Raw genomic sequence first — 26,780 nt, 5'->3', positions numbered from 1 at the left:
CAACAACCAAAAAAGAAGGGGTTTTTAAAAATCCAGTAAAATGTTTCTCCACGTGAGGGCTAAAACTTAAGATATACAGACCTCTGGAAGTGTTATTCCTAAATTGCATTTGAAAATAAAGAGTGAATTCAGGGGCAGGCCCCATGGCATAGTGATTAAGTTTGGCCTGCACGACTTAAGTAGCCCAGGTTTGTGCGTTTAGATCCCGGGCATGGACTTACACCACTCGTCAGCCATGCTGTGGAGGTGACACACGTATAAAGTGGAGGGAGATTGGCACAGATGTTAGCCTAGGGCTAATCTTCCTCAGCAAAAAAAAAAAGTGAACTCAACATTATGAAGAACAGTACACTTGGTACTCATCCAGGCTCCGTCCCAGAACCCTTCTCAATCATTGTTTTCTGACTATTTTAGCAACAAATTAACAGAGAAGTGACTTTCCATTCAAATCAGGCTGTGTGCTTTTAAATATATCCAAATTTAGGAATGAGAAAGGGGCTTTAACAAAAATAGTTTTTGAAGGATTTTGTATGGAAAAGTAAGTAGGTTTCTTCATTTAATAACAAAAAGGTTAAAAAAAAAAAAAAAAAAGTCCCTGCAGCTTCATTTTCTCATCAGGCCCTTAGGTGAAGACTCACCCTTAGGACAGAGTGAAGTCCTCTCTGTTCTGTTTAGAGTGAGCGCATCACATGAGTTGTGGCTATTGTTGTTGGTCTCGCAAAGCATTTGGCACTGGGAGATCAAATCTTTATAATCTATGAGTTTGCTGTTCACCAGTTAGTCTTAAGCCCTTTCAGAACTAGAGAACAGTTTTTCTTTGACCTGAAAAGCATGTTAAAGATTGAAAATAATGGGAAATAGTATTAATTACTCTCCAAAGAGAAGCCACATGGAAGTGTCAGTTGATGTTGCTGACCTCCTGTTTAGTAGCATTGGAGCGTTTTCGTCTACTTTCACTTTTCAAGTAAAGGACTTTACATTTTTAAAGTCTTTGTAAAAGTGTTGCAAAATATAGTGGACTTTTCAGCCCTCGGTGAAAGGAGGGAGGGTGAATATTTGTGCTGTGGTGCCTCCTTCGAGCTGCCCAGGGCGCTCTGCCAGCCAACAGGCCAGAAGAAGAAACACAAGTGTCAGATCAGATGGGCTCACAGTAATCAGAGTGAATGCTTCTGGACAGCAAAACCCCGGGCAGGATGTCTGCTCATCCCTGCCAGAGCTGTCCAGTTCTGGATTATGCTGAAAACACATGTCCACTGAGGGATAATGTGAAGTAAAGAGAATTTTGAAATCCGCGAACTATTTTTTTAAACTCTCCTTCATTTATGTATTTTGGGAGCAGGAGACATAACCGAGTCAGATTTGTACTTTCTCACGTTGCTACGAATTGAGCGTATGAGAGGAAGTGTGTTCTTCGGCTGGAGTCATAGAGAGACTGTTCTTTGCATACGACTCACCTCGTCAGTTGTGCTGAAGTCTGTTGTCAGGAATCCACAAGAAGTTCTTCACGTTTGTCTGACTGATGTTCGGGAGAGCAGATTCCATCAGAGGGAACAGAGGCACCCGCCAACCCACCCTCCAGTTTTTCTCTCTGGTTTCGTTTGGGTCCTGAGCCAGAGGAATTTTGGCCAGTAGACCCCATTCCTTAGTTCCTTTGTGACTTTACGATGAATTACATCTGAATGTTAATTTCTCTGGATCTGGTTGTATTCAAACCTTGTTTAGTCACCACTACAGTCACCGCTATTAAATATCTTCTGTTGGTGATCTGGGAAGCTGGTTCTTGGCGACCTCTGCTGTGTCTTTGGGACTTGGATTGTTGGGGACCTGAGAATCAGTGTGTAAGCTTTCATGGATGGATGGGTCTTGGTGTTCACTGGATCTTTCCAGTCTCGCATCATAGTGAGGGCAGGGCCCTTGTGCACTTTGGGGTGTTATCCTCTTGTGTTTTTCTTTTATCCTGCACCTGAGGCTTCCATCGTGCCAAATCTGTTGTATTGTTTCAACTCACGTGACATTTCTCTAGGGCCTTGTGCTGCCTTTGTCCTCTTCAGCCTGGCAGCTGTTTGACTTCCTACCCTCGGCGGCGGGGTACCAACAAGGAGTGATGAGGCCTTACTGCGAATTGATCCGGTCCTCTTTTAACGCTTGTGCCGGTTGTTAATCCGTTCTCTCTCAAACCGACACCTTCCTTTGAGTAGCACTAGCCAAAGAGTTGCCTGGCACAGTGACGAAAGGGGTGAGGAGGGCGGCGGGTGGAGGGAACGCGCAGAAAGTTGTAACTCTTCTAACCCAGGTGCTTAACGGGGAGGTCGAGTATCCCACTGAAAAGAGTTGTGTTGTTTAAATAACTGGAAAAACAAGGCACGTTCTTAAAGAGGTAGAAGGGCCAAAGTATATTGGTCCTTTAGATATTATAGAAGGGTTATGATGATTATGGATGTATGCTAACTCTTGCAGGTAGGGTGGGCTGGCAGGCAGCAGACTGGGGAAGAAGATTAAGCCTCGTTCATCTGGGGCTAAGGGAACCTGCTGGCTAAAGCTGGGGCTGTTTTCTTTGCCCCCTTCTGGCTCCTGGCACTGAGCTGCGCTGGCACAGGGACCCACTGCTTTGCCTCGCTACGTGCTCATTCTCCAGCACGTTGCGTGCTTAGGTGAGTGAGAGAGGACTATGGTGGTCCCCTGGGTCGCCTCCTCTGCAGGGAAAAGCTGTTCCTTCACTGCCCTGAATGCCGCTCAGAGCTGCAGAGCAGCTGCAGCATTGTGGCCGTGCGCGCCCTCCTGCAGCCCAGTCCTCTCCTAGACCTCAGATCCCCGGCCAGAAAATTCCACGTATGCAAACTCAACTATGTCATCGTTAAGGAGCGATGAAGGTGTAATGAACTGGGCTTGATCATTTCTTCCATTTTCTTTAAGTTTTAATGGATGAGATGAAATAAAAACCCAAAACGAGGGTGGTTTTTTTTTAAGGTTTAAAAAGAGTTTTCATGTTAAGTGAGGAACGGTAGTAACTTATATGCTAACTAAAATGGTCCCGGGAAGATTGGAAAGCCCCCTCCACCCTTTTCACATAAAGATTTGGCCCAGACTAGGGGGTGCCTCTAGGCAACTGCAGGATCGGACCCCCTCCACCCCCCAACTTCCCTGCTAAGGTGGAATTTGCCACATTGGGTTCAGAGGTGCCATTTCGGCAGCCCTCTGGGCCAGCTCTGAAATGGGCTGCATTTGGACAGTGCCTCCCCCTCCACTGGCCCCTCTTGCTAGTCCAAAGCTTTTGTTTGTTTGTGGCTTGTGGAAACAGTGCAGTTTTTCTGTGTTTTGGTTTCAGGTTTGAAGGCTGCCCCTGGATTGATCAGACTATCAGAATGCCTTCTCTAGGTTCTTGGTCCTTACACTGAGTGTTGCTCCATTTTAGGGATGAGGAGACTGAGGCAGGCTGTTGAAGGTCCTGTTGCTGGCACATGGCAGAGCTAGATGACTTGGGCTGACTTAAAGCATCATCAGCAGTCCTGTCTGCAGGGCATGGGCACCTCAGCTTCCAAGTTACCCACTGGCCTTGTTCGGCAGCAATTTCAGAAGTTGGAGGAACTCAGCTCCTACTGACCACAGGGCCTTGTGCGGATACAGTAGGAGCCATGGCCAGCATCTCCCTCCAAGCCTGCCCTGGTGGGTGCTGGTGGGTGGGTGGGTATGAAGGCCTCCAGGCAGCTTCAGCTTATTTAGACCTCTGTGGCTTATTTCTGAGAGCGAAGCTTCCCTCCTAAACGTCAGCGCACTTTTTTTGTGTGCCTTTTTAAATTGGGGGACAATTTTCTGTACCTGTCATGTCTGTCCCCTACCTGGCCCCCTTTAAATTATTAATCACTAAGGAAGAGGAAGGCGTCTTGAGCACTAGCAGATCTTGGGGATGGCCTCCCCCCGCCCCATTGTAAGGATTCCGTATATGTCAAGAATTTTCTCTTCCCAGGCCCAGCCTGGTGGCACAGTGGTTAAGTTCGCATGTTCAGCTTCCACGGCCCAGGGTTCGCTGGTTCAGATCCCGGGTGTGGACATGGCACCACTTGACAAGCCATGCTGTGGTAGGCGTCCCACATATAAAATAGAGGAAGATGGGCACAGATGTTAGCTCAGGGCCAGTCTTCCTCAGCAAAAAGAGGAGGAGTGGCAGTAGTTAGCTCAGGGCTAATCTTCCTCAAAAAAAAAAGAAAGAAAAATTAGAATTTTCTCTTCCCATCTCTGGGACACCCTTTTCCTCTTCCCAGATCAAATGGTAGCAAAACTCCTAGTGAATCTTTGAGAGAATGGAATCCCTGGGAAGCACAGGATGAAGTGATGACACACTTGAAGCTGTGTCACACTGGGCAAGCCCCTGCCCTTGCTGTGACCTCCTACTTCCTAAATTAGAATGGGAAAAAAAAAAACCCAGAACCCAGCTTACTTCATTTTCGCAAGTGGCCCTTTTGAGAAGGGTGTACTGGTAACCTTGAGCTTCCATTGTACTTTCCTCAAAGATATCAAAGGCGTGCCTCCAAGGGAATGCTGCCAATGGGAATTGGTCACTCCCGGGGCCTCCGTGGGAGTGGGAGAAGTGATCTGAATTTTCTAATGGAAAAAGTAGGAATTGTGTGCCTGCTGCGCAGAATCATTGTAAGGTCACTGTAGTTGACTGGGACAACCATGTTTACTGTTCCCCCTGCCTTGACATTGGGTTTTCCCAAATGCTTTTAGAAGAAATAATAAAGAAAATGTTGTCTTACCCATTTTAGCATTGTTACTCTGTCCCACCCTGTACTCTCCCCTCAACATACACAGATTTTTCCTGCTTTGAAAGTGTAGTAATTAAGACTGATGGGGACTTAAGTAATATTTGGTTCCCATCAAGATAAGCTAGTATTAAATTGTCGTCTTACTCATAGGGAAGAACTGAGCTGTATAAGCTGCTTGGTCTTCTGGACAAACACTACCTAGTGAAAAAGTTAAAATCTTGAAGGAAAAGAAATTTCACATGTTAATACTTCCCAAATCTCTTTCACAAATGTCATCGTTTAAAGCTATGCCTTGTGTAGCATGAATTGATGAAGAAGGGGAGGTTCCTTAGGAAATCTAGATTCCCAGCTCCTTAACCGTTGATGACTGTGAAGCTGCAGGCAAGATTATTTTGTAAATGGGGATAAAACTTTGGAACGAGTCCAAGACCTAGCTGCTACCAGTAATTCTGTCCCCCCTCTTTGCGAGTGGAAAATACTGAAAGTCTGAGAGTAATCAAAGCATACAGATGGCCAGGCAGAGGGTTTTCAACTCTGAGTTTCATGTATTTAAATTAAATATATTTTAATGCTACTCAACTTGCTTAAAGAGAATTTGTGAACTGGATTTTAAAAATCAATACAAACTGGCCATAGAAGTCTTTCCAAGATCCCTGGTCAATGTCTTTAGAATGATTTTCAGCGTTGTGCCTTCCTGTGAAATATATGAAGGAAATACCTCCTTAGACTGTGGTTCCTCTCCAGTGGCAGCCGTGATGATTCTTTTTGTTATGTTTGTCTGTCTGCTTCCAGTCTGTGTGGTTCTTTCCATTTTGACTCTGGCACCAGGGACTGTACTCAGAGGCACTTACAAATGTGCAGAGAATGTCAAGAATGTCGACTATCTTTAGACCTGCTTCATTCTTAACAGATAAGATAGAAACTAAAGGACTCCACTTGGTTGGAAGAAGTTGTTAGTCAAGGAAAACTGTAAACGTGACCACAGAAGTTGAACAATGGAAATAATGTAAATGTCTCTGTGTGTGACAACGTGTGTGCGACACCAGCTAACTTGGGGCAGGATTTCTCTTTAGAGTTATAAGAGAGTATTTTCAAATTCAAGTGAGTGTTTATTTACAGCCATAGCAGCTGTGATGGAAAAACACCTATACTCTTCGATTCTTTTTAAATTTTATTGTCAGCACAGTAGAATTTTAATCTAGACACACACGTTCCTACTTATTCCTTTAGGAGCTGAAGAGGTACTTCTGCAAGTTAGAAGTGAACAAAGGAGAGCCCCTGAATAATAGTAACAGCACCACATACCATCCACCGTAAGGAAAAGGCTGATCTGCCCTTGCTTTGCCCTCTTTGCAGCTCTGGGGGGTCTGCAGTGAGGGGCTCTGCTCCTAGGCTGAGCTTTGGAGTGGGTTCAGGCTTAGGGCAGAGAGGCTCAAGCATTTTAAACAGAGGGTGGGAGTGTGGAACGATCTATATTTAAACTATAGAATCAACATTTTCTCTAAAAATTGTTCCAGTTTCTAAGAGGCGTAGGTGGATCCTGTGAATTGTGTGATAATGCACACGCTTTTCCTACATCCTGCTTATGTCAAAACATTTCCAGTGACTTTCATCTGGGGGCTTTATTTTCAGGCTGCAGATTGTGGTGGGGACTTCTTTTTTCCTTTAAAGAATTTTCAGGACCCTTAGACTGACTGACTTATTTTAATAAGAGAAGATGAAAAGGTCATTGTTCTTATATGAGCCATAAAGATATTTAAAATTGATTTTTAATGACTTTGCAAGCTAGAATTCAAACATAACAATAAAAGTGGCTAGCATTTCGTGTATTATATCATTTAGTCCTCTCTAGAATGTGAAATGGGGTGGGTGCTGTTATCTCCATGCTATAGAAGAAAAAATGGAAACTGAAGGGTTAGTGACTTGCCCAAGGGGACACTGCTGGTAAGTGGTGAACCCAGAGTTTTAATTCAGACCTGTCTTATTCAGAATGCAAACACATAAGTATAATACTGTACTCTAAGTTGATATGTAAAGGTGGCTTCGTTCTTTCAGTGGGGAACATGGAAGGCTGCAGTATAGAGATTTTGACAGTGCAACCCTCTCTCTTTGCATTCGCCTCAAATGGAACTGACAAGGCCATTGTGAGGCCTGCCGTGACTTTCCCACTGGTCTTAATGCCGTTGGGTGCAGGTGACCTGCCTTGAGCTAATGATGACAGTATAAATAATAGATTGCTCTGTTTAGTATGCCGCATAAGCACATAAATTTCTGTGAATGTCCCAGTGACTATCCAAAATCATGGCTATCCTAAAAACTGCTGAAATCCCCTCCTCCAGAATCTTCGCTTTTGAGATGCTGTTTCTAATTCACATCCACACCTTTCCCACATTCTCCTGTAGGGTGGACGTGATAAATATGAACCCGCAGCGATTTCAGAGCATGGCAACAAGAAAAAGGCCAAGAAAGAGAGGGATATGGATGAACTGAAGAAAGAAGTCTCTATGGTAAGTGCTAGGAGGAAGGTGGCTTTTTGTTCTCCTTTGTAAAAATTAATTGTCTTATATCTTTCTCCTTGTCCCAAACCCCTCCCATTCTTCTGTCAGAGACTTGCTTTATTTTAAAAGCAAAGTGATCCTAGCAGTTGTACGGACCTTACTGAATTGTAGAGGTCAATATGGAAAATTTTCATTTTAAAAGCTGTTGGAGAGTTGGGAAAGTTATTCAACACTCTGGCATAACCAAAGATCCACAGAAGGAACTATGGTTGATATTTGGGCCTTTGCTTTTCTCTGTTTCTGGATCATACTGGACATTGGGAACTTCCAGCCTCGCCAGGCTGTAGAGGCTTCTGCAGATGTAACTTATCTAGAATCTGCCTGGTCATCAGAGAAGGCAAACAAGGTTTTACTAGATCTCCAAGATGGATGAGTTCCTCTGAAGTTATGTGGCAGGCAGGAAGGGCCCCCATCACCCAGCTTTAGCCATCCTGCAGTGAAGAGCTGTCAACAGATAGCTGTGGGGTTGCGAAGCCGTTAGGCAGTGGGCAGACTGTACCAACCTCTGCACAGAAGAAAAACTTGTTTTCTGAGCCTCATGATAGTGATGAGTGACACTGATGCTTTTTTCCCTCTTTTTGTATAGTCTAGCATTTAATTCTTTTCTTTGTTTCTGTTTTCCCTTAGGATGACCATAAACTTAGCCTTGATGAACTTCAGCGCAAATATGGAACAGACTTGAGCCGAGTATGTTCAAATTTGAAACTTGTTGTACAGAATTCTGATTGTCCCCATCCCATTTTCCACCGTATCACAGGCCTAACCATGGGGACGGCTAGGAGGAGAATAATGACAGCCACCGTGTCAGTATCTGCTATGTGACATGCACAGAGCTTTATGTGCTTTTTAAACATTTTGCTTCCCCCTGAAACTTTGAAAGTACACATTATTTTCCCCGTTTTATAGTGGGTGAGAGCCAGTAAGTTGGAGCATCAGGATTTGAAATTGAATAGCTCCAAGACTGTGCTCATTCTGACCTTTTGATTACAAATCTTCCCTTTATTCATCTACATTTGTTAAATTGAGTGGAATAATTCAACCAGTTGAATCTTCAACAGTTCCCATTTTTGCGTGTTAACCAGCTAGCTCATTGCAGCATGTCAGAACTTCCGTTATTCAAACTTGTTTTTTACACAATTTGAAGACTACTTTCAATAGAATATGTGTTGTGTATCCTTGTTACCTGGGGAATTTTGCTATTAAATTTGCCACAGCGGCCGGCCGGGTGGCGCAGCGGTTAAGTTCACATGTTCTGCTTTGGCGGCCCAGGGTTCACTGGTTCAGATCCTGAGTGTGGACCTAACACTGCTTGTCAAACCATGCCGTGGCAGGCGTCCCACATATAAAGTAGAGGAAGATGGGCACGGATGTTAGCTCAGGGCCAGTCTTCCTCAGCAAAAACAGGAGGATTGGCAACAGATGTTAGCTCAGGGCTAATCTTCATCAAAAAAAAGAAAAAGAAATTGCCACAAATGATAGAAAAGTAAACATCTGAGTTTGGGGTGGGGGGGGTGTTATTATTTCCAAACACCATTAAGAAGTCTGGGGAACAAGTTGAGTCCTGGCTAATGTGTAGTCATTGTTTCAATAAATTAACAAGAGGTTCTGAGAAAGCGGCTAGCACCGATGCGCTGAGCCCCGAGCGGACGGAGGCCTTGACTGGAAGATGGAGCTGACAGTAGCCGTGTGCCCACGGTATGGCAGGCAGTCTGTGAGCATATCACGTGTGTTAGCTCACTTAAGTTCTATGAAGTGTCTTCTCTGTGACCCTAAGTCAGTCACTCAAATGCTGTGGGTCTGTTTTCTTACTTGTAAAATGGGGTTGTGATGAGAGTTAAGCCATTAATTTGGAGCACTGAATTCAGTGCTTGGCGTGTAGAGCTGCTCAGGCGTCTTGGTGCTGGTGGTTTTTGTTCTGTCCAGGGATCACATCATGAACTCGAGGCACAGGAGGGCCCTGAATAAGTCCTCGTGTCCCTTACTGCTTAATCGCTCTTGCCCCACACTCTAACTGCAATGTAGAAATAACATGAACGCAAGCTACGTATGTACAGACACTGCGCAAAAATGTGTTTTATGTCTTTTTTCTGACTTGGTATTTGATAGCATGAAAGTAATCCATTTTTCCCTCTTCACAGTTGCTTTATATCTGTCTGCTGTTGGTGAATCTTGTTTTTAAGGCCCATTAGCAAGTAGCAGGGCCTCAGTACAGTGGACCCAAGTGACAGGCTTACTGGGGGGTGGCTAAAATAGACACACACGTGAACTTCCCTGCCAGACAGTGTTTTAATTGCCATCCAAAGGATGAAGTTCTATACTTAAAACTGGCTGTTAACCCAATAACAAGTTGGATTCCTACAGAGATTTTTTTTTTCCGCCCCTGATATTTATAGAGGGTTTTTTTTCCTTCCCTGACGGATTCAATACACAGAAAACTCAAAGCTCCTAATTTGCAAAACTGAATCGATTAGTTAAAATAGATGTCTTCTTGGTAAAAATGTAATTTGGCATGAATCCCTCATTTAAAACTTAGAAGAGGACAGACTGGGTTCAGATTTGTCCATGGATCAACTTAAAAAGAATTTTAATCTGGGTATTGTGGGTTCCTTAGGACACTTGGGCTATTGTTTGCCTGAACCATGTGGGGGATCCTCATCAGAACTTGGCTCCGGAAAGTATGTTTCCTCCTTGAATCCTGTATTGCAGCTTTCCAGCCATCAGGTGGGTGCATTTGCTTGTAAGTCCTGGAGACGTTTGTCTTATTCATCTTCCTCTACTTCTCAGGGCTTAACAACTGCTCGAGCTGCTGAGATCCTGGCCCGAGACGGTCCCAATGCCCTTACACCCCCTCCCACCACTCCTGAATGGGTCAAATTCTGTCGGCAGCTCTTTGGGGGTTTCTCAATGTTACTGTGGATTGGAGCAATTCTTTGTTTCTTGGCTTATGGCATCCAAGCTGCTACAGAAGAGGAGCCTCAAAATGATAATGTGAGTGCTATACTTCCTCATTTGGCTTGTTGGGTATGCATGAGGTATCCTCAGGGTCTGATTCATCTAGAACATTTCCAAAAGTCTGTCAAGTTAGTGACGAAGCATCTCTGTGATTCCATTTCTGACCCTCCTGTGCATGGTCTCTAGAAGGATATATATGAAGAAGTGGGTTCTATATTTCTGAGGCCTTGATCTCTGTTAAAGTCTTTTTTTACTCAGTCCGAAATTGAATGTTCCCAATTCTTTACTGAAAGTCATGCAGTGCTGACTTGTTTGTTCCCTCCCAGCTGTATCTTGGCGTGGTGCTGTCAGCTGTCGTCATCATAACTGGCTGTTTCTCCTACTATCAAGAAGCTAAAAGTTCAAAGATCATGGAATCCTTCAAAAACATGGTTCCTCAGGTACCTCTCCTTTTGGCCTTCCCCATTGGGCGACTTGGCAGCCCCAAGAAGGAACTGGAGTGAAGTTAAGGTTTTCCAGGTGTTCAGTGACTCCATCAGAGAAAGGGATGCCTTCTCCCTACCACTCAAAACCAGACCTCCTTTTCTTAGACCCCAGAAAGTGATTGTCTTCCCTCTGAGCGAACACTGAAAGGGCGATCGTGATGGGCACAAGAGGCCTGCTTCTTAGATAACCACAACTTGTATAAATAAAAAGATTAATAATATCTTTGTTATGCCTTCAGATAATTAGGATTACAGATCATTTTGTAATTTGATTTTCTTGTTCTGACACTACCTTCACCTTGTTGGTATCCATTTTTCTGTGATTTAATCGTGTAAACTGTTTTCCCCTCCCAAAGCAAGCACTTGTGGTTCGAAACGGTGAGAAGATGAGCATCAATGCGGAGGAAGTAGTGGTAGGGGATCTGGTGGAAGTGAAAGGAGGAGACCGGATCCCTGCTGATCTCAGGATCATATCTGCAAACGGTTGCAAGGTGGGTGGGTTCGAACAGGACCGCTGCTGTTTGAGCAAAGCGGGGCGATCAGGCCAGCAACCCACCACGAGTCTGGTGTACTTACAAGGCACTTCTTACTTTGCTCCCGGACAGGTGGATAATTCCTCACTCACTGGCGAATCAGAACCCCAGACCAGGTCTCCAGATTTCACAAATGAAAACCCCCTGGAGACGAGGAACATTGCCTTTTTTTCAACCAACTGCGTTGAAGGTAGACCATATTAAGGCACTCTTCAGCAGGCCGTGGCATTTATCTTGGGCGTTAACACCACCACCACCACTGTAGACGTGATTTCTCTTCTGTTTTATTGGCTCTTTTTCTGACCACTTCGGTCAAGCATGGAGCAGAAGTGGCTCCCTTGCTGGCAGGAAAATGCAGAGAACTTGGTGGCTGTTTGTCCTCTTTCCTCCACCTCCAGCTTACCTCTTTGGTTGGCACCGCTGATCTAGCAAAGTCTCTGGTTTAAAAGAATCAGTAGACACTGCCAAGAGCTGGCCTTTAAAAATGTGCATTTTTGTCTCTTTTTTTAACCATGCCAGGTAACTGTGCAAATTGTGTGGCTTCTTTGATAAAATTTGGTAAAACTCCCCCTTCATGCTTTTTTAAGGCACTGCACGTGGCATTGTCGTGTACACGGGGGATCGCACCGTGATGGGAAGAATTGCCACACTTGCTTCTGGGCTGGAAGGGGGCCAGACTCCTATTGCTGCAGAAATTGAACATTTTATCCATATCATCACGGGTGTGGCCGTGTTCCTGGGTGTGACCTTCTTCATCCTTTCTCTGATCCTCGAGTACACTTGGCTTGAAGCTGTCATCTTCCTCATCGGTATCATTGTAGCCAATGTGCCAGAAGGTTTGCTGGCCACCGTCACGGTAAGAGCCTTGGGGAAGGCGATTTTCGCTCTTTCTCAGATCAGCTTGCATGAGTGTACGGGTCATCCACTACCCTCTCCTAAGGGGCTGCCATCTTAGGTTTTATCTCATGAATGTGTATCGATTTTGTTCAGAGCCACATAGGAGGGTTAGACAGTGAAAAGACCTTGGCATGTTTCTATTTGGAAGATAGTAACCCAAAAGCATAAATTTTTTCTTAAGTTATCACATGATCCAGGATAGTGTAACAGAGAAAGAAAAACTTGGGGGTGAGTGGGGGAAATAGAATGTGGTAAGATACGTTACTTTTGGCGGGTAGTGGGAAGCCTCATATACATATTACCATTATTATTTCTTCAGAGGAAGCTTGGAGAGATTTAATTTTAGACAGATTTTTTCCACAGTGGGGTGTAGCTGGAGTTTGTGTAGAATCCAAGCTGGCTGTGTGAAGAAATGTGGTTGCTGACCTTTTTCAGGTGTGCCTGACCCTCACTGCCAAGCGCATGGCGAGGAAGAACTGTTTAGTGAAGAACTTAGAAGCTGTGGAGACCTTGGGGTCCACATCCACCATCTGCTCGGATAAAACTGGAACGCTGACTCAGAACCGGATGACAGTGGCCCACATGTGGTTTGACAATCAAATCCACGAGGCCGACACGACTGAGAATCAGAGTGGTAAGACTAGGGCCCCCTCCATGTGGCTGCTCACCTTGCTTCCTTTCTTCCTTTTTTTTTTTTTTTGGCCTATCAATTAAAAAAAAATGAATTTGCCCCACAGACATGGGTGGAAAAATGCCTAAAACCTGATTAGTTTCATTAATTGGGAAACGAGATGTAGCCTTTCGCATTTTTATGGGACTTCTAATACAAAGCTAATGCATTATTTTCCCTGTCTTTTCTTGGTTTCATCAGGTGTCTCATTCGACAAGACTTCAGCCACCTGGCTCTCTCTGTCCAGAATTGCGGGTCTTTGCAACAGAGCAGTGTTTCAGGCTAACCAGGAAAACATCCCCATCCTTAAGGTGCGCTCAGGCGTCCCTGTGGGCATCAGGCTGCTGGGGGGCGGGGGGTGTAGAGACCACAGGAGAACGACCACCTGAGTGTTCTCTGTGAACAGCACGTGACATTTGTGTTGTATAAAGTAGCCGTTCATCACAGGACACTTGGAATGGTCTGTGAAGCTTGGCTGTGTGTGACTTGTGTTGCCTGTGGATCCCGAAGTACTTAGAGTTCCCTGTGGTCTTTATAAGTTGGAGAAAAGGGAATATACAGGAAAAACTGACCAGAGGAGTAGGGGGGTTAGGTAGGTGATCTCTGCTGGTGAAAAACCTAATTAATAAAATCCAGCGTTACCATTCTGCATTCACATGCTGTCGCCCAACCTCGCAGACAGTGGGGCTGCTTTTGTGACTCGATAATCGCATTTGCATATTCGGATACAGTAGATTCCAGTAAATCCCTTAAGCCATTTATTTTCTTAAAATAGCTCAGCTATTTCTCTTATCTTACTTATTCTTAGCTTGCTTACTAATGATGCAAAAATAAGCTCAGCCTCCTGGAATTTGCGTGAAATTTGAAATGACTGAGATTTGACTGTATTTCCCAGTGAAGACGCAATCCCAGAAAAGTCACGAGGTGCACAAGGTCCCATAGGAGGAGAAAGCAGTGTGAGGCCCTCTGAGCCCACTTGCTCTCAGCAAAGCTGCCTGTGGGCATTCTGCGTAGAAACCCAGTTGTCGAAGGCAATGTGGCTTAGATGGACTGAGATGGCTTCTCCAGGAAGACGGCATTCCTTTAGTCTTTAAAGGACATTCTCTTCGCATTGAATTGACGTTGCTCTGAGGAGGATGCTGTTTCTCATGGGATAAAACTTGAGATGCCTCCTTCATGTTTTTCCTTAGCTCAAATGGAAATTTTCTAGGCTTTGAGCTCAGGGACTCACAAGTATCAAATCTTTCCTAATTTAAAAGCCCCAGAAAGGTAGGATGAGATGGGGCCATGTCAGTGGCATTATTACCAAAAAAAAAAAAGTCTGGGACTCTATTCTACTTTAATAACTGGCCTTTGTTAAAAATGATCTCCCTGGGCCAACCTGGTGGTGTAGTGGTTAAGTTTGCGTGCTCTGCTTTGGCGGCCCAGGGTTCACAGGTTCAAATCCTGGGTGTCGACCTACCCACCATTCATCAAGCCATGCCGTGGTGGGATCCCACATAGAAAATAGAGGAAGATTGACACAGATCTTAGCTCAGCAACAATCTTCCTCACCAAAAAAAAAAAAAAAAAAAAAATTCCTTTTAAAATAAAAAAGCGATCTCCCTTATTTCATGTTTCTTACCAAACCTAGCCACCCTTCTTATGAAAGGGGACTATGTTTGTAAGTGAGCGTTACTTTGCTCATCTGCATGTATAGCTTTGCATGTCAAAGTTCTAAAATGTTCATCTGCATAAAAGTTGGCTGCAACTGAATGTTTTCAGGATGTGAAATATATGTGTCACAGTATATCACACAAAATACAAGTATATGTTGCCTGAAGGGTGGGCTTTGATTAAAATGATAGCTAATTCTGTGACTTCCAGTTCACATCATTCAGGCCCAGCTAATTTTGCACAATTGAATTATGATTAGAATATAAAGTCTTCTGTTCTCCCCTTGACACAGACGGTTGGCCCTCAGTCCTGAGAACCTAAGGTTGTTTTCTTTTAAATCGTAGGGCAGTGAAGGGTGCTGTAAATATTTGTGTCCTCGTGTGGTATTTTCGGATTCAACCAGAAATATGTTTGGGAATAACGTTGGCTTTGAGTCTTTTCCACGGGGAAGAGGAGAAACAGGCTAACGTGGGTTGGAAGGGTGTGTGTGCTGCTCCCAAGGGCAGCGACACCTTTGCGCACCCCTCTTTTACCAGAAGCCGGGTGTGGGGTGGGGAAGGGGGCTGACCAGGAGGAGGTTGGAGTTCGAGTCTGAAGGGGGCTGTGAGGCCCTCGGGTCGTGCTAAAGGTTGGGCTGCCCTTCCAAAACGCTGCTTCCTCCTCGCCCGCCCTCTGCTCTGCTTCTGACGAGATTGCAATACATTCTGATTATTTCTTTCAGCGATTCTTAGTGAAGCGTTTTCGTGGTGATTAACAGGCGATGTCTCTGTTCACAGCGGGCCGTCGCAGGCGATGCCTCCGAGTCAGCACTCTTGAAATGCATCGAGCTGTGCTGCGGCTCTGTGAAGGAGATGAGGGACAGATACCCCAAGATCGTGGAGATTCCCTTCAACTCCACCAACAAGTACCAGGTGGCCTGGGGCGCGAGGCGGCCGAGGGCACAGATGGGGAGGAGGAGCAGTCGATGGAAGAACTCTATTGGAATGTTAGAAGCTTAAATGCTTTCTAAAAACAAATCATTCAAACTTTTAATGAAAGCTTTAAGTTTTACCCTTGACAACATATAGAAAATCCTAATTTACTTGACTATCAGTAGGATAAACGAAGCCTCTCCTAAAATGTTGTTCGGGTCCTTTTGAATATTTATTTGTGGTTTGGAGTGGAAATGGGTGTGTGAGGAGGGGGTGGGGAGGAGTGTAGGTGCAGAAGTGTGTGTCAGTCCCTTTGTTCCCGAATTTTCTGTTTGTATATGAACACGTGTTCAGGGATTTATGAGTATCTTATCATGCTTGTTTTGTAGCAGTCAGAGTATGTTACAAGGTATGAGACCCTTCATAGTGCAGGAATAGGGGGTCTTGGTCTTTTTCATAACAAATACTGAATAGTAAGGGGGCTTTGTTTACCCTCTGTGGCCTGCCCCGCCCAGCCATCCAGCATTTACATCTCAACAATCCTTTACAGTTGTCCATTCATAAGAACCCCAACACGTCTGAGCCCCAGCACCTGCTGGTGATGAAAGGTGCTCCGGAAAGGATCCTGGACCGCTGCAGCTCTATCCTCCTCAACGGCAAGGAGCAGCCCCTGGACGAGGAGCTGAAAGATGCCTTTCAGAACGCCTACCTGGAGCTGGGCGGCCTCGGAGAGCGAGTGCTCGGTACGCAGATAACCTGGTAACACAGCGGGTCTAGGAGACCGCTGCAAATTAGCATATTAAGCTCTGTAACTTGTTGACCTCCCCGTAAGCCTGTCGGGAGCAATCCTCCTACTACTTTATTTGCCCCCTGTTGTTGGGAAAACAGTAAGTGCTGGAGACATGTTTGTTTTATTGGGCTGCAGGCAACACAATCCTGCTGGTTTGCTTCTGGCTCATACTTAGACCTTTGGTGTCATATTGGTCAGTTCCATTTGCCAAAAAAAAAATAGGAGAGGAAGAGTTTTATTTTCCAACCTTTGTTGCTATGTCTAGGATCTGTAAACTTAATGAAATTAAAGTTAATTAATTCCCAGGACATCTAGAATAAAGCCATTTCCTGACTGCCACCGAAGGGTCGAGAATGTGCGTGGGAACTGACGTGGGCAGCTCCTAAGTTAGACAGACAGTAAACTTTTGCCCTTTCTATTCTGTCAGCCCCTGCAGATTAGAAGTACATGTTACCCATTGTCTGATGTAATTGGGAAAGTGGCATTTATAATATTTTGTAGGGTGACAGATAAAAATTCATTATTCATCTAATTCTTCCTGTTCTCCTTAGCTTAGATAACTTAGAACTGATAGCCTGGCCCCATACTCAGGTTCATACTGCTCCCTCATCTACCTTGAGGTGTCTGTCTTACGTCTCTATCCAACTGAAAAACCACTATGTTATCTTAAGTGTTTGTTTCCCTACATGTACCACCCCAAAGGAGAAGCAGTCTCTCTTCCTTGAACCCACCTGGCACCTCTTACCACTTTAAAGAACCCTGTAACCTTCGTACAACGTTGAAAGGAATGTCTTGACCATTGTGGTTTTTGTATTAATAATACTGGGCGATAAGCCCTTGGGCAGAATGTGTCTGCATTTATCCTCGAAACAGCTAGCATGATGGCGGCACTCAGATATTTTGGTTAAATGAACAATGAGCAGAGATGTGGCCTCGACTTTTCCAGAGAAGGAAGCCAAGACACATAATTACATGATTTGCCAAATCCAAGTAACGGAGTGGGCAGGTCTCAAACCCTGAATTCCTGGGGTTCAGGACTGGTGTCATCTCATTCAGTCTTCTCCACATGAAGCTGTTCCTCTTCCTTGAGGCTTGCTGATGGGTGCTGTCTTCTGCATGTTTTTCCTTTCAGTGACTCTATGCCATTCATAAATGTTAAACAGAACCTTCATTCTGTTATAAAACTTGACTTTTAAGAAATAGTCCAAACTAAGCCTTCAGCAAAGGCAGATAGGATGGATAAGAAGCTGCTTGTTGTCCTGCTGCTGCCTCCATTTCTGAAAATCCTCACCAGCTCCCTGCCCTCCTTTCAGGTTTCTGCCACCTTTTCCTGCCCGACGAACAGTTTCCCGAAGGCTTCCAGTTTGACACTGACGATGTGAATTTCCCTCTTGAAAATCTCTGCTTCGTTGGGCTCATCTCCATGATCGACCCTCCCCGAGCTGCCGTGCCTGATGCCGTGGGCAAATGTCGGAGCGCTGGGATTAAGGTAGCGTCCAGTCTGCGTCCGTGGCATCCCCTCTGTGTGCTTTTGGGCACCCTGTTAGTGGCATTGTCTCCTGGGGGCCACATGGCCAGCTGGTTTTCTCACCTGGAGTATTCTCGTCTCCCAAGCTTTAGTTACCACCAGAAAAGACCGCATAGTATTAAAACGTTAGTGTAAACAGAAGAAAGATTTAGAAAAAAAGAAAACTTTTTTGAAAGAAATGTAAGTGAATTAAAAAGAGCTAAAGAGTTGTCAAGGTTTTAAATTTTGAAATACTTGCATTCTAGATTAATATGCTTCACGCAGGGCATGGCATGTCTTCCGTGTTTTCAGTTAGCTGGTTTTGTAATGAATGTTCCGTGGACTCTGTGTCTGTCTTTAAGTTGCCAGGTACGATTCAGGTGTCCTGATAGAGTGTGGTTTGTTTAGCCTTCCTTGTTGCTGGGTGTTTGTTTCTTTTTCATTCTCATGAGCAATACAGCCCTGAAAAGCTCTGAAAATTATTCCCCCATCACTTGGATTATATTTGATTATATTCCTCTAAACATATTCTTCTAAATGTAATCATTGGGTCAAAAAGAGTAGGAACAGTTTTGAATTCTTGTTACGTGTTGCGCTCTCCTCAAATTGGGCCAATTTGAGGATGCCAACCAGCAATATGTGGCATTTTTATCTTATAGTCCCACAGCATCCGATTTTTATCATTTTTTGCTGGTTTTAGTAAATCTGAATATTTTTGTATGACTATGTAGAAGGAAAAATCGATATTGCGTATCCTCTGTGATCATGCACCAAGGTGAAATCTGGATGTTGGCTTTGTGTTTTCCTTCTGTGAACACGTTTATATTTTTGGCTAATGTTTATTGTTTTATATTTGCATTCCTTTTGATATTTCAAGCTGAATCATCCTTAATATGTATTCTTGCCTACCAGTAAGCCTTTTTAAGGTCATTTGCTTGGCAGCTGCATTCACTAAATTGTCTTGTTTCTTGTTGCAGGTCATCATGGTCACTGGAGACCATCCTATCACAGCCAAAGCCATTGCCAAAGGTGTGGGCATCATCTCAGAAGGCAATGAGACCGTAGAGGACATTGCTGCCCGCCTCAACATCCCAGTGAGCCAGGTGAACCCCAGGTAAGGCAGGAAGCTCGAAGCACCGTCAGCCTTGAAGGTGCGGATGGTGGTAGCTGGAAATCTTCAGCTTGGCTCTGAAATGGTTTGCTTTATCTAGGCTTGCTTTGAATAGGGAGTGCCCCTCCTGTTCCAGAAAGAAACCTTGTTTGCTCTTCAGGAAGATCAAGTCATAATAACTAACGCTGAGATTGGTGCTTACTGTTCTAAACACTTGACATGATCCTAGTAAGGTGGGTATTGTTCCCACATTGCAGAGCACAGAAGCTGAAGCTGAGTCATGTCATACACACACAGTCCAGCTTCCAGCTTCATGCTGTTAACCACGGAGCTGTACTACCCAGCAGCTTGTCAATTTCCAGGTCCACGCTAAGAAAACAAAATGGGGAAGGCGCTTTTCAGGCCAGAAAAGGAAAATTTTGTTAACAAAGTAAAATAGATAACGGAGACAAATTAGTTTTGTTTTTAATGTTTTGTTAGGATTTAGGGCCCCTTCAACCTACTTTGGGGTAGTGGAGGGTTTGGTCTTTTATCAGGTCTGCCACTGTCTAAAACTTGGTCCTGTTATTTCAATGTGCCTTTTATAAAGACGAGGAAAGGAAGGTGACAGACAGGCTTGCCTCAGATTGTTGCTGGTCTTGACTGGGATAATAATATATGAAAATGCTTGGTAACCAGTAAAATACTGCACAGATAATAGCTTTACATGGTGGGGGGACTGCCCCCCGACTTTGTGTTGTTTATGAAGTGTTCTGCATAGTGTCACAACCTCCCTACTTGGTGATGAGCATCATGCTGGTGATGGTACAGGTGACCTTTCTTTTCTGTCCTCATCCTAGAGATGCCAAGGCCTGCGTGGTTCATGGGAGTGATCTGAAGGACATGACCCCTGAGCAGCTGGATGACATCTTGAGGCACCACACTGAGATTGTGTTTGCCAGGACCTCCCCTCAGCAGAAGCTTATCATCGTGGAAGGCTGCCAGAGGCAGGTCAGTGGCCCTCTCAGGCGCTGCTGACCTCAGTGATTGCAGTGCCAGTAAAAATGAAAAACAAAGCAACGGTGGTGGAAACACGACCCAGCTTTTCTCAGACTCAGGGTAACCGTGCCATTAAGAAGCTCCAGGCGTAGAGAGAACGGTGACTTGATAACGGTTTAGTAGAGACAGACACTTTTCAAGTCTTTGCTGTGGCCCAGAGCCTGAGCCTCAGCACCTGCCTGGATTAGCAGTGCAGACTCCTAATGCCTACATTGGAGATGGGAAGGGCCAGGAGACTCCCATCCCCTTCCTTGAAAAGACCTGGGGCTGTGCATTAAGGAATGAGGTTTTCCAGGGCTCCACTCATCAAAGTCATGACTTTGAGTAGCCCTTGTTAAGCAGAGGTGAAGCCTCCTCAGAATTGTATTCGTGCCGCCATGCTGTTGGGTGGCAGCTCTGTGGGTTCTTGGCTAAGATGATTCTGAGACTCCATAAAGTCTGTGGGAAGGGAGCAGTGTCTGTAAGGAGGAGAGGCGAGTGCAGGCATGCCCCTTGCTTACTTCCATCTCTAGACGACATGATTCTTACGAACCCTCTCCATTCATTTTGTGGTAGGGTGCCATTGTGGCTGTAACTGGCGATGGTGTCAATGACTCTCCAGCTTTGAAGAAGGCGGACATTGGGGTTGCTATGGGGATAGCTGGCTCAGACGTGTCTAAACAAGCTGCTGACATGATTCTTTTGGACGACAACTTTGCCTCAATTGTGACTGGAGTAGAGGAAGGTGAGAGCACTACATTTAAAGTGTTTCCCAAACACTCGTCCTGAGTCCGCCAATCAGTATCCATTTCTGGACACTTCCTGCATATCTGCAGTTTCTAGTCTGCTTATCTCTACGTTATACCATAAAAATATTTTGCCTTCCTAGGTCGTCTGATCTTCGATAACTTGAAGAAATCCATTGCCTACACCCTGACCAGTAACATTCCAGAGATCACCCCCTTCCTGATATTTATTATTGCAAACATTCCACTGCCCCTGGGGACTGTCACCATCCTCTGCATTGACTTGGGCACAGACATGGTAAGTGAATGTCGCAGCTTCCACACACTGTGGTGTTAAGGTGTGGCATTAGTGCTCGCTGCTGTGCTCCTGGGGTCCACATGCTTGTCAGTAGGGAAAGAAATTCGCAGTAGCTATATCCAGCGTGTCTTGCAGCCTCAGCATCAACGAATCAATGTTGTTATTCTTCAAGGCACCCGTCAACACCTGTTTATCAGATAGGAGTCTTGCCTTTGTGTAATTTTGTTGTGTTGTTTTTCCCATGGGACCTGTAATATTAGCTCATGGTATGAAAAACATTTTTAAAAGAGAGGCCAAGAACTTTATAACGGGAGGGTCACAGTGTCGGCTTTCTGGTATTTGGTGACTTTAAATCCCTTCTCGCCCCTACCCCCCAGGTCCCCGCCATCTCCCTGGCTTATGAGCAAGCTGAGAGCGACATCATGAAGAGACAGCCCAGAAACCCCCAGACGGACAAACTTGTGAATGAGCGGCTGATCAGCATGGCCTACGGACAAATTGGTGAGCTGCCACATGGCGTCGAGTAGGCAGCTGGCACGCTTACAGTATCTGGAGCGGTGGTGTCTGCCTTAGATAGGTTGATTTCTGAGACTTCAAATCTAGGGTGATGAGCCGCAACATAGGGTGAGACTACAGGAAGTTTCTAGATTCTCTTCTGTGTGAGAAGACATCTTTTGCTGTCAGCCCAGTTACTTCTTTGTGGAAACTGCAGTTCTTTACACCAAGCATCTTGTGACTGGGCTCAACTCTGCCTGAGAACTGAGGATCCTCCTCCTCGCTGGGCCTCCCAGAATGCCAGGCACAGTTCTAGGGAACAGCGCATGTTGACTCAAAGGCAGCTTTTCCTGGGGATACACAGTGTCTGTCACTAATTTGGATAGAGAGTTAGGCTTTGAAGAAATTACACGAGTTCAAAGGTTTGGCTGGTAGCGGTGGCCCTGCACCCCCACTCTCCCCACCACCAGTGCTTGGTTTCTGCTCCGCCGGTGGAGCATGACCAGCTAACAGATGGTCCAGGTGGGGGGCAAGGAAAATGCCCTTTGATCCTAAATCATCTGCGTAGTCTCCTTCGGGAGAACCTGGTGAAGCCGCCATGAACAACTTCTTCTTCTGGATTAATGGGTTGCATTGCTGGGAACTTTGGTAAAGGGGAACAGATGAGTACATTATGGAAACATGGCAAAGATGGATTGGACAGTTGCTGACAACAGAGGAACTGGCTGATAGCCAGGTAGACCTAATTTTGTGAAGGAAGACTAGGTTCAGAGCATAGGATGAAATCCTGCCCTGAGGAATTTAGGGTAATGTGGTTGGATTGGATGCCAGGGGGAAAGGGTCCCAATAGTGTGGGAGGAGGAGGGTTGTGTCAGAAAGTACCACATTCACAATTTCCACAGTGGCTGGCAAAGAGGCAATGTGTAAAAATTGAGAGATGGGGGAAAAGTCATAATTTTTCAGAGATTAAAAAATAGGAAGTGGATTTTTTCCCCCTAAAGGTCAAGCCCTGATAGAGGCAGATGATCAAGTAATAGAGGTGGGTGTTTAAGAGTAAGGTCTGTCTGTCTTCTTTAAGCTCTAAAAAGTGACTCAAAAAGTGGAGAGGGTGCTGGGCGAGGAGTGTACCCCTGGTTCCTCCATCCCGCCAGTCATGGCCTGTGAGTGACGGGCAACTCTCCGGTGCCTTCATCAACCAGTGAGAAAGACTTCCCTCAAGTACCTCCCAGGCCTGCTCCAGTGATCAGATGCAGTGTGTGGAGATGCCCTTGTACCAGGTTCTAGCATTAAAGTTACTTTTCTAACTTCTTAGGTATGATCCAGGCCCTAGGGGGCTTCTTCACCTACTTTGTGATTCTGGCTGAGAATGGCTTCCTCCCAATTCACCTGCTGGGACTCCGCGTGGACTGGGATGACCGCTGGGTCAACGACGTGGAGGACAGCTACGGGCAGCAGTGGGTGAGTGAGGGCCTGACAGTGCTGGAGCTCCTCAGGCCCCTGAGGACGGTGACCACACAGCCACTGGCCACGTGGGCAAAGAGCCAGGCCCATCATTTTGCCTTTTGCGTTTCAGACTTACGAACAGAGGAAAATCGTGGAGTTCACCTGCCACACAGCATTCTTCGTCAGTATCGTGGTGGTACAGTGGGCCGACTTGGTCATCTGCAAGACCAGGAGGAACTCAGTCTTCCAGCAGGGGATGAAGTGAGTAGAGAGGACAGTCAAGGTTCCTGGCTCAAAGAAGGGGTCTGGGATTTCTAAACCCTTCACAGAAAGCCCAGCAGCTGGCACATGTGCCAAAGTTTCTGGAATCTCTAGTTTTTGGAGCAGATTTAGGAAGCCAAATGCAGTTTTCAAGTTCCTAAGTACAACTAGTACATAGAAACATTGATCTGCCGTTTAACACACAGCATTAGAAGGTAAATTTCTATTTGTGTTTTTTAAGCTTTTTTCCTCCTTGACTTTAGGAACAAGATCCTAATATTTGGCCTCTTCGAAGAGACGGCCCTTGCTGCCTTCCTTTCCTACTGCCCTGGAATGGGTGTGGCCCTGAGGATGTATCCCCTCAAGTAAGTCCATCCTCTTCCAGCTCCAAAAAAATAGTTAGCGTGGCTTTTCCTCTTGTGAGTAGCCGTCCTTTTCAGAACTTTTGGGTGGCATGTACAAGACTTCCTATGGATTGGAAAATCAGGAAGGCCTGATTCATCAGTAAATCAGACTAGCAAGTCGGGAGACTTGTTGACCACGGCCACTGCTTAGGATTTGGCCCCAGACAGGCTCTGGTAATTGGGCTTCCCCGCTGGCTCACTGCTGAGCACTCAGGTCCCCCACAGCCACAGTCCAGTTGTCTTTAGAGGCCAACCAGGGGTCTCCTGGAGTTTGGGGGCCCAGGTTCAAATCTTGGTTTGCTTACCCTGTCACTGTGCATCCCATCGCAAGCCCCTTGTGGGTCTCTGAATCCTCTGCTCTCAGAGGAAGTTTGGAGAAGCAGATCTGAGGTCCCTTTTACCTTACAGTTGATCAGAGGAAGCTTACCCCTAGTCTGATCAGAACCAGACTGGACTTGAGCACAGTGAATGACCTTGCACTTCTCAGAAACCTGAATTTTCACATACAGGGTTTACCGCAAACGCCAGTAGCATTTTGAAACAGTGTGTTTGGTGCTGTCTGCTAACTGATTAAAGTATGCTAAGCCACAGAATGTGGGACCTGTACAATACAAGCTTCTGATTTAAAACGTCAGCCTCCCCATCCTTGCTCAGACCCATCTAGACTCAGCTAGCCTGTTGCCATCTCCTCTCCTTTTGCTGATCTCAGCCCTAAAGTAACCAAACCCCATTGACTTCATTGACTTCCTGCTGGGTGTGTGCAGACGTCATCTGTGGTGCAGGCTAGCCTAGTGTCTAGGCTCTCTCTCATTATTGCCCCACCCTGTTTTTCTGGCCTTATCTTGTACCTATCCAAGCTTATGTTAGGTGAATTCAATATTCTCTGCCTATGTATTTGCTTAAGGCTGTGTCCCCCCCCCCTTATTAACCCTGAAAATCCTTCAGGGCTGACTTCCTCGGAGCTTGTCCCCATGTGATCTCACCCTCCTGGACATGTGCAATTGCACCCTTCTTTGGCATTGCGTATTAGGTCATTTCTGCTCCCCACTAGAATATAAAGGCCTGGGCCACAGTATCGTTGCCTTTCTATCTCCAGCACCCTGCACAGAGCTGGCGTACAACAGCAGCCAGCCATGTCCAAGTTGAATTTTGTCATCTTGGGCCAGTGTTTATCAAGAGGAGGCCAGGAGGATCACAGAGCTTTCTTTTAGAAATGGACAGTCACGCTAAAATAGTGTAGTGCCTCAGAACAGCTCGCTGTGACTAGAGGACTTGTTTCTTCAATTTGGAAGGTGGTTTGCTCGGGTGCCTGAATCAAACAGGGTCTTCTCTTAGCTGCTGTGGAGGACATGCAGGTCAGGAAGAGGTGGAGGAGACCGCCAGAGCTCTGCCCTGGGACCACCTTCCTCACATGTTTACTGCACGAGCTGGTCGTCAGGAAAGCTTAGCCCTCCCACAGAGGCTGCCCAGGGCACCTGTCTCCAGGCTGGGGACTGTGCAGCAGCCCGTGAGCTCCCAAAGGCCTCTGATCTCTCTTAGGGCTCAGCTGTTTTCATTTCCCACATCTAGGACTCAGAGCAGACAGCTGACTGTCCCAATTCCATCATCAGAGACCAAATTTAGGGGATAGATAAATTGGTTTTGACCCACACTGGCAGTTCTTTATCTTCAAATGCCAGCATATCAGAGAAATACATTCGAGCTTGTTAAACACTTAAAATGCCCAGTCACTGAGATGGTGAACAGAAAATCTACTCAACTCACCCTACAAACCAAACTTAGAAACAAACCAAGCTGAAGATGGGCAGGGGCCTCCTTTATGAAGACTGCAGCCTGGTTTCTCCTGTCTCTCTGGGCCCTAGGCACACAGAGCAGCAGGCTGTGCTTAAGGCATTGGCATGTGTTCATGTGTAAATTGGTACCTGCTGCTTTTTCCAGGCCTACCTGGTGGTTCTGTGCCTTCCCGTACTCTCTTCTCATCTTCGTGTATGACGAAGTCAGAAAACTCATCATCAGGCGACGCCCTGGCGGTAATTACAGGCATTTTAGCTTGGGGGAGGGGGAGGGGCTGCAGTTGTGTGGGCTTTTCTGATCTTTCCTTTGAAGTGTCCCGGCTCCCTCACAGGCTCCTGATGGGCCAAGGCCCGCACACCAGCCCGCGGGACACTGACTACAGTTCCAGTCCCATCCTCAGAACCACGTTCTCAGTCCAGGCTTCAGAACCAGTCATCTTTTAGACTCTAAAATACAAACCAAATATGATACAGTGGAAACTTGGTTGGAAATCTAAACCATCTTTCCAGTTAACACCTTCTTCCTAAAAGCATTTAAATAAATACAATCGAGAGTCCCATATTGAATTTGGGATCCCCCCACCCCCCATTGGCTTTGTCTGTTATCCCCAGGTCAGTTCTTTCCCCTCTTGGCTGGCGTGTGGGCTCACTGCAGCCTCTCTGTTGGCTGGCGCGTGGGCTCACTGCAGCCTCTCTGTTGGCTGGCGCGTGGGCTCACTGCAGCCTCTCTGTTGGCTGGCGCGTGGGCTCACTGCAGCGTCTGTGTGTTTGCTGCCGCAGGCTGGGTGGAGAAGGAGACCTACTACTAGACGCCATCCTGCACGCCGCGGAGCATCGCTCCACCCTGCACCCCTCACCCACCCCCCTCTGTGTACTTCAGTCCCGGAACTCGGAACTCTACCCTGGTAGGAAGGCACCGAAGCATGTGGGGGAAGCCAGACGTCCCGGAATGAAGCATGTAGCTATATGGGGGGGGAGGGGGGAGGGCTGCCTGAAAAACATCCATCTGTGGGAATGACAGCGGGGAAGGTTTTTATGTGCCTTTTTGTTTTTGTAAAAAGGATAACTCGGAAAGACTGAAAGAATACATTTTATATCTGGATTTTTACAAATAAAGATGGCTATTATAATGGAATTTGCCTCATGTCTTCATCACTTCTGTGGTCCAGATGTCTGTGTGTTGTGTGAGGGATCTGGAGCTCTGGCTCCCCGTGTGCAAGTCCTTGGACTAGCAGCTTCATCAGCACCACCAGGGAACTTGTTAGCACGGCAAACCCAGGCCCACTGAACCAAAGCTAACAAACAGTCTGGTTTAATAAGCTCTCCAGGTGATTCTGATTCAAGTTTGAGACCCACTGATTAAGAGGAACCTTCTTGCCCATCCTCTTATTCTGAGTAGATAAGCTTACCTGACCCTTTTCCTGTGAGGCTCCTTCAGGTGGGATGGCTGTCACTCCATGTGCTGCCTTAATGTCTGCTTCCTGACAGAA

The 26,780-nt window shown here is 45.9% G+C and overlaps 1 protein-coding gene across 3 annotated transcripts in view; it reads left to right on the top strand.

Annotated features, from left to right (window-relative positions):
* Window positions 1–26,425, top strand: part of ATP1A1 (ATPase Na+/K+ transporting subunit alpha 1) — a 30,211-nt gene extending 3,786 nt beyond the window's left edge. For 2 of the 3 annotated variants that reach the window (XM_023640223.2, XM_023640224.2), the window contains exons 2-23: window positions 7,166–7,270; window positions 7,949–8,008; window positions 10,106–10,309; window positions 10,600–10,713; window positions 11,115–11,249; window positions 11,364–11,481; window positions 11,879–12,147; window positions 12,624–12,822; window positions 13,060–13,169; window positions 15,291–15,425; window positions 15,976–16,168; window positions 17,529–17,704; window positions 18,700–18,836; window positions 19,673–19,823; window positions 20,427–20,595; window positions 20,740–20,894; window positions 21,272–21,395; window positions 22,702–22,847; window positions 22,963–23,093; window positions 23,357–23,458; window positions 25,436–25,527; window positions 26,071–26,425. In XM_023640223.2, the coding sequence (XP_023495991.1) occupies window positions 7,166–7,270; window positions 7,949–8,008; window positions 10,106–10,309; window positions 10,600–10,713; window positions 11,115–11,249; window positions 11,364–11,481; window positions 11,879–12,147; window positions 12,624–12,822; window positions 13,060–13,169; window positions 15,291–15,425; window positions 15,976–16,168; window positions 17,529–17,704; window positions 18,700–18,836; window positions 19,673–19,823; window positions 20,427–20,595; window positions 20,740–20,894; window positions 21,272–21,395; window positions 22,702–22,847; window positions 22,963–23,093; window positions 23,357–23,458; window positions 25,436–25,527; window positions 26,071–26,099 (3,054 nt within the window). In that variant the 3' untranslated portion in view covers window positions 26,100–26,425. Of the gene's footprint in view, window positions 1–4,106; window positions 4,119–7,165; window positions 7,271–7,948; window positions 8,009–10,105; window positions 10,310–10,599; window positions 10,714–11,114; window positions 11,250–11,363; window positions 11,482–11,878; window positions 12,148–12,623; window positions 12,823–13,059; window positions 13,170–15,290; window positions 15,426–15,975; window positions 16,169–17,528; window positions 17,705–18,699; window positions 18,837–19,672; window positions 19,824–20,426; window positions 20,596–20,739; window positions 20,895–21,271; window positions 21,396–22,701; window positions 22,848–22,962; window positions 23,094–23,356; window positions 23,459–25,435; window positions 25,528–26,070 lie in introns of those variants that run through there. The other variant, NM_001114532.2, reaches the window with a different exon arrangement.
* Window positions 26,426–26,780: the final 355 nt, after the last annotated feature.

The sequence above is a fragment of the Equus caballus genome, chromosome 5 (genome assembly GCF_041296265.1).
Source record: "Equus caballus isolate H_3958 breed thoroughbred chromosome 5, TB-T2T, whole genome shotgun sequence".
In the NCBI taxonomy this organism is placed as follows: Eukaryota; Metazoa; Chordata; class Mammalia; order Perissodactyla; family Equidae; genus Equus; species Equus caballus.
Note: the sequence above shows the minus strand (reverse complement) of the source record. Positions and strands in the feature narration are given on the sequence as shown.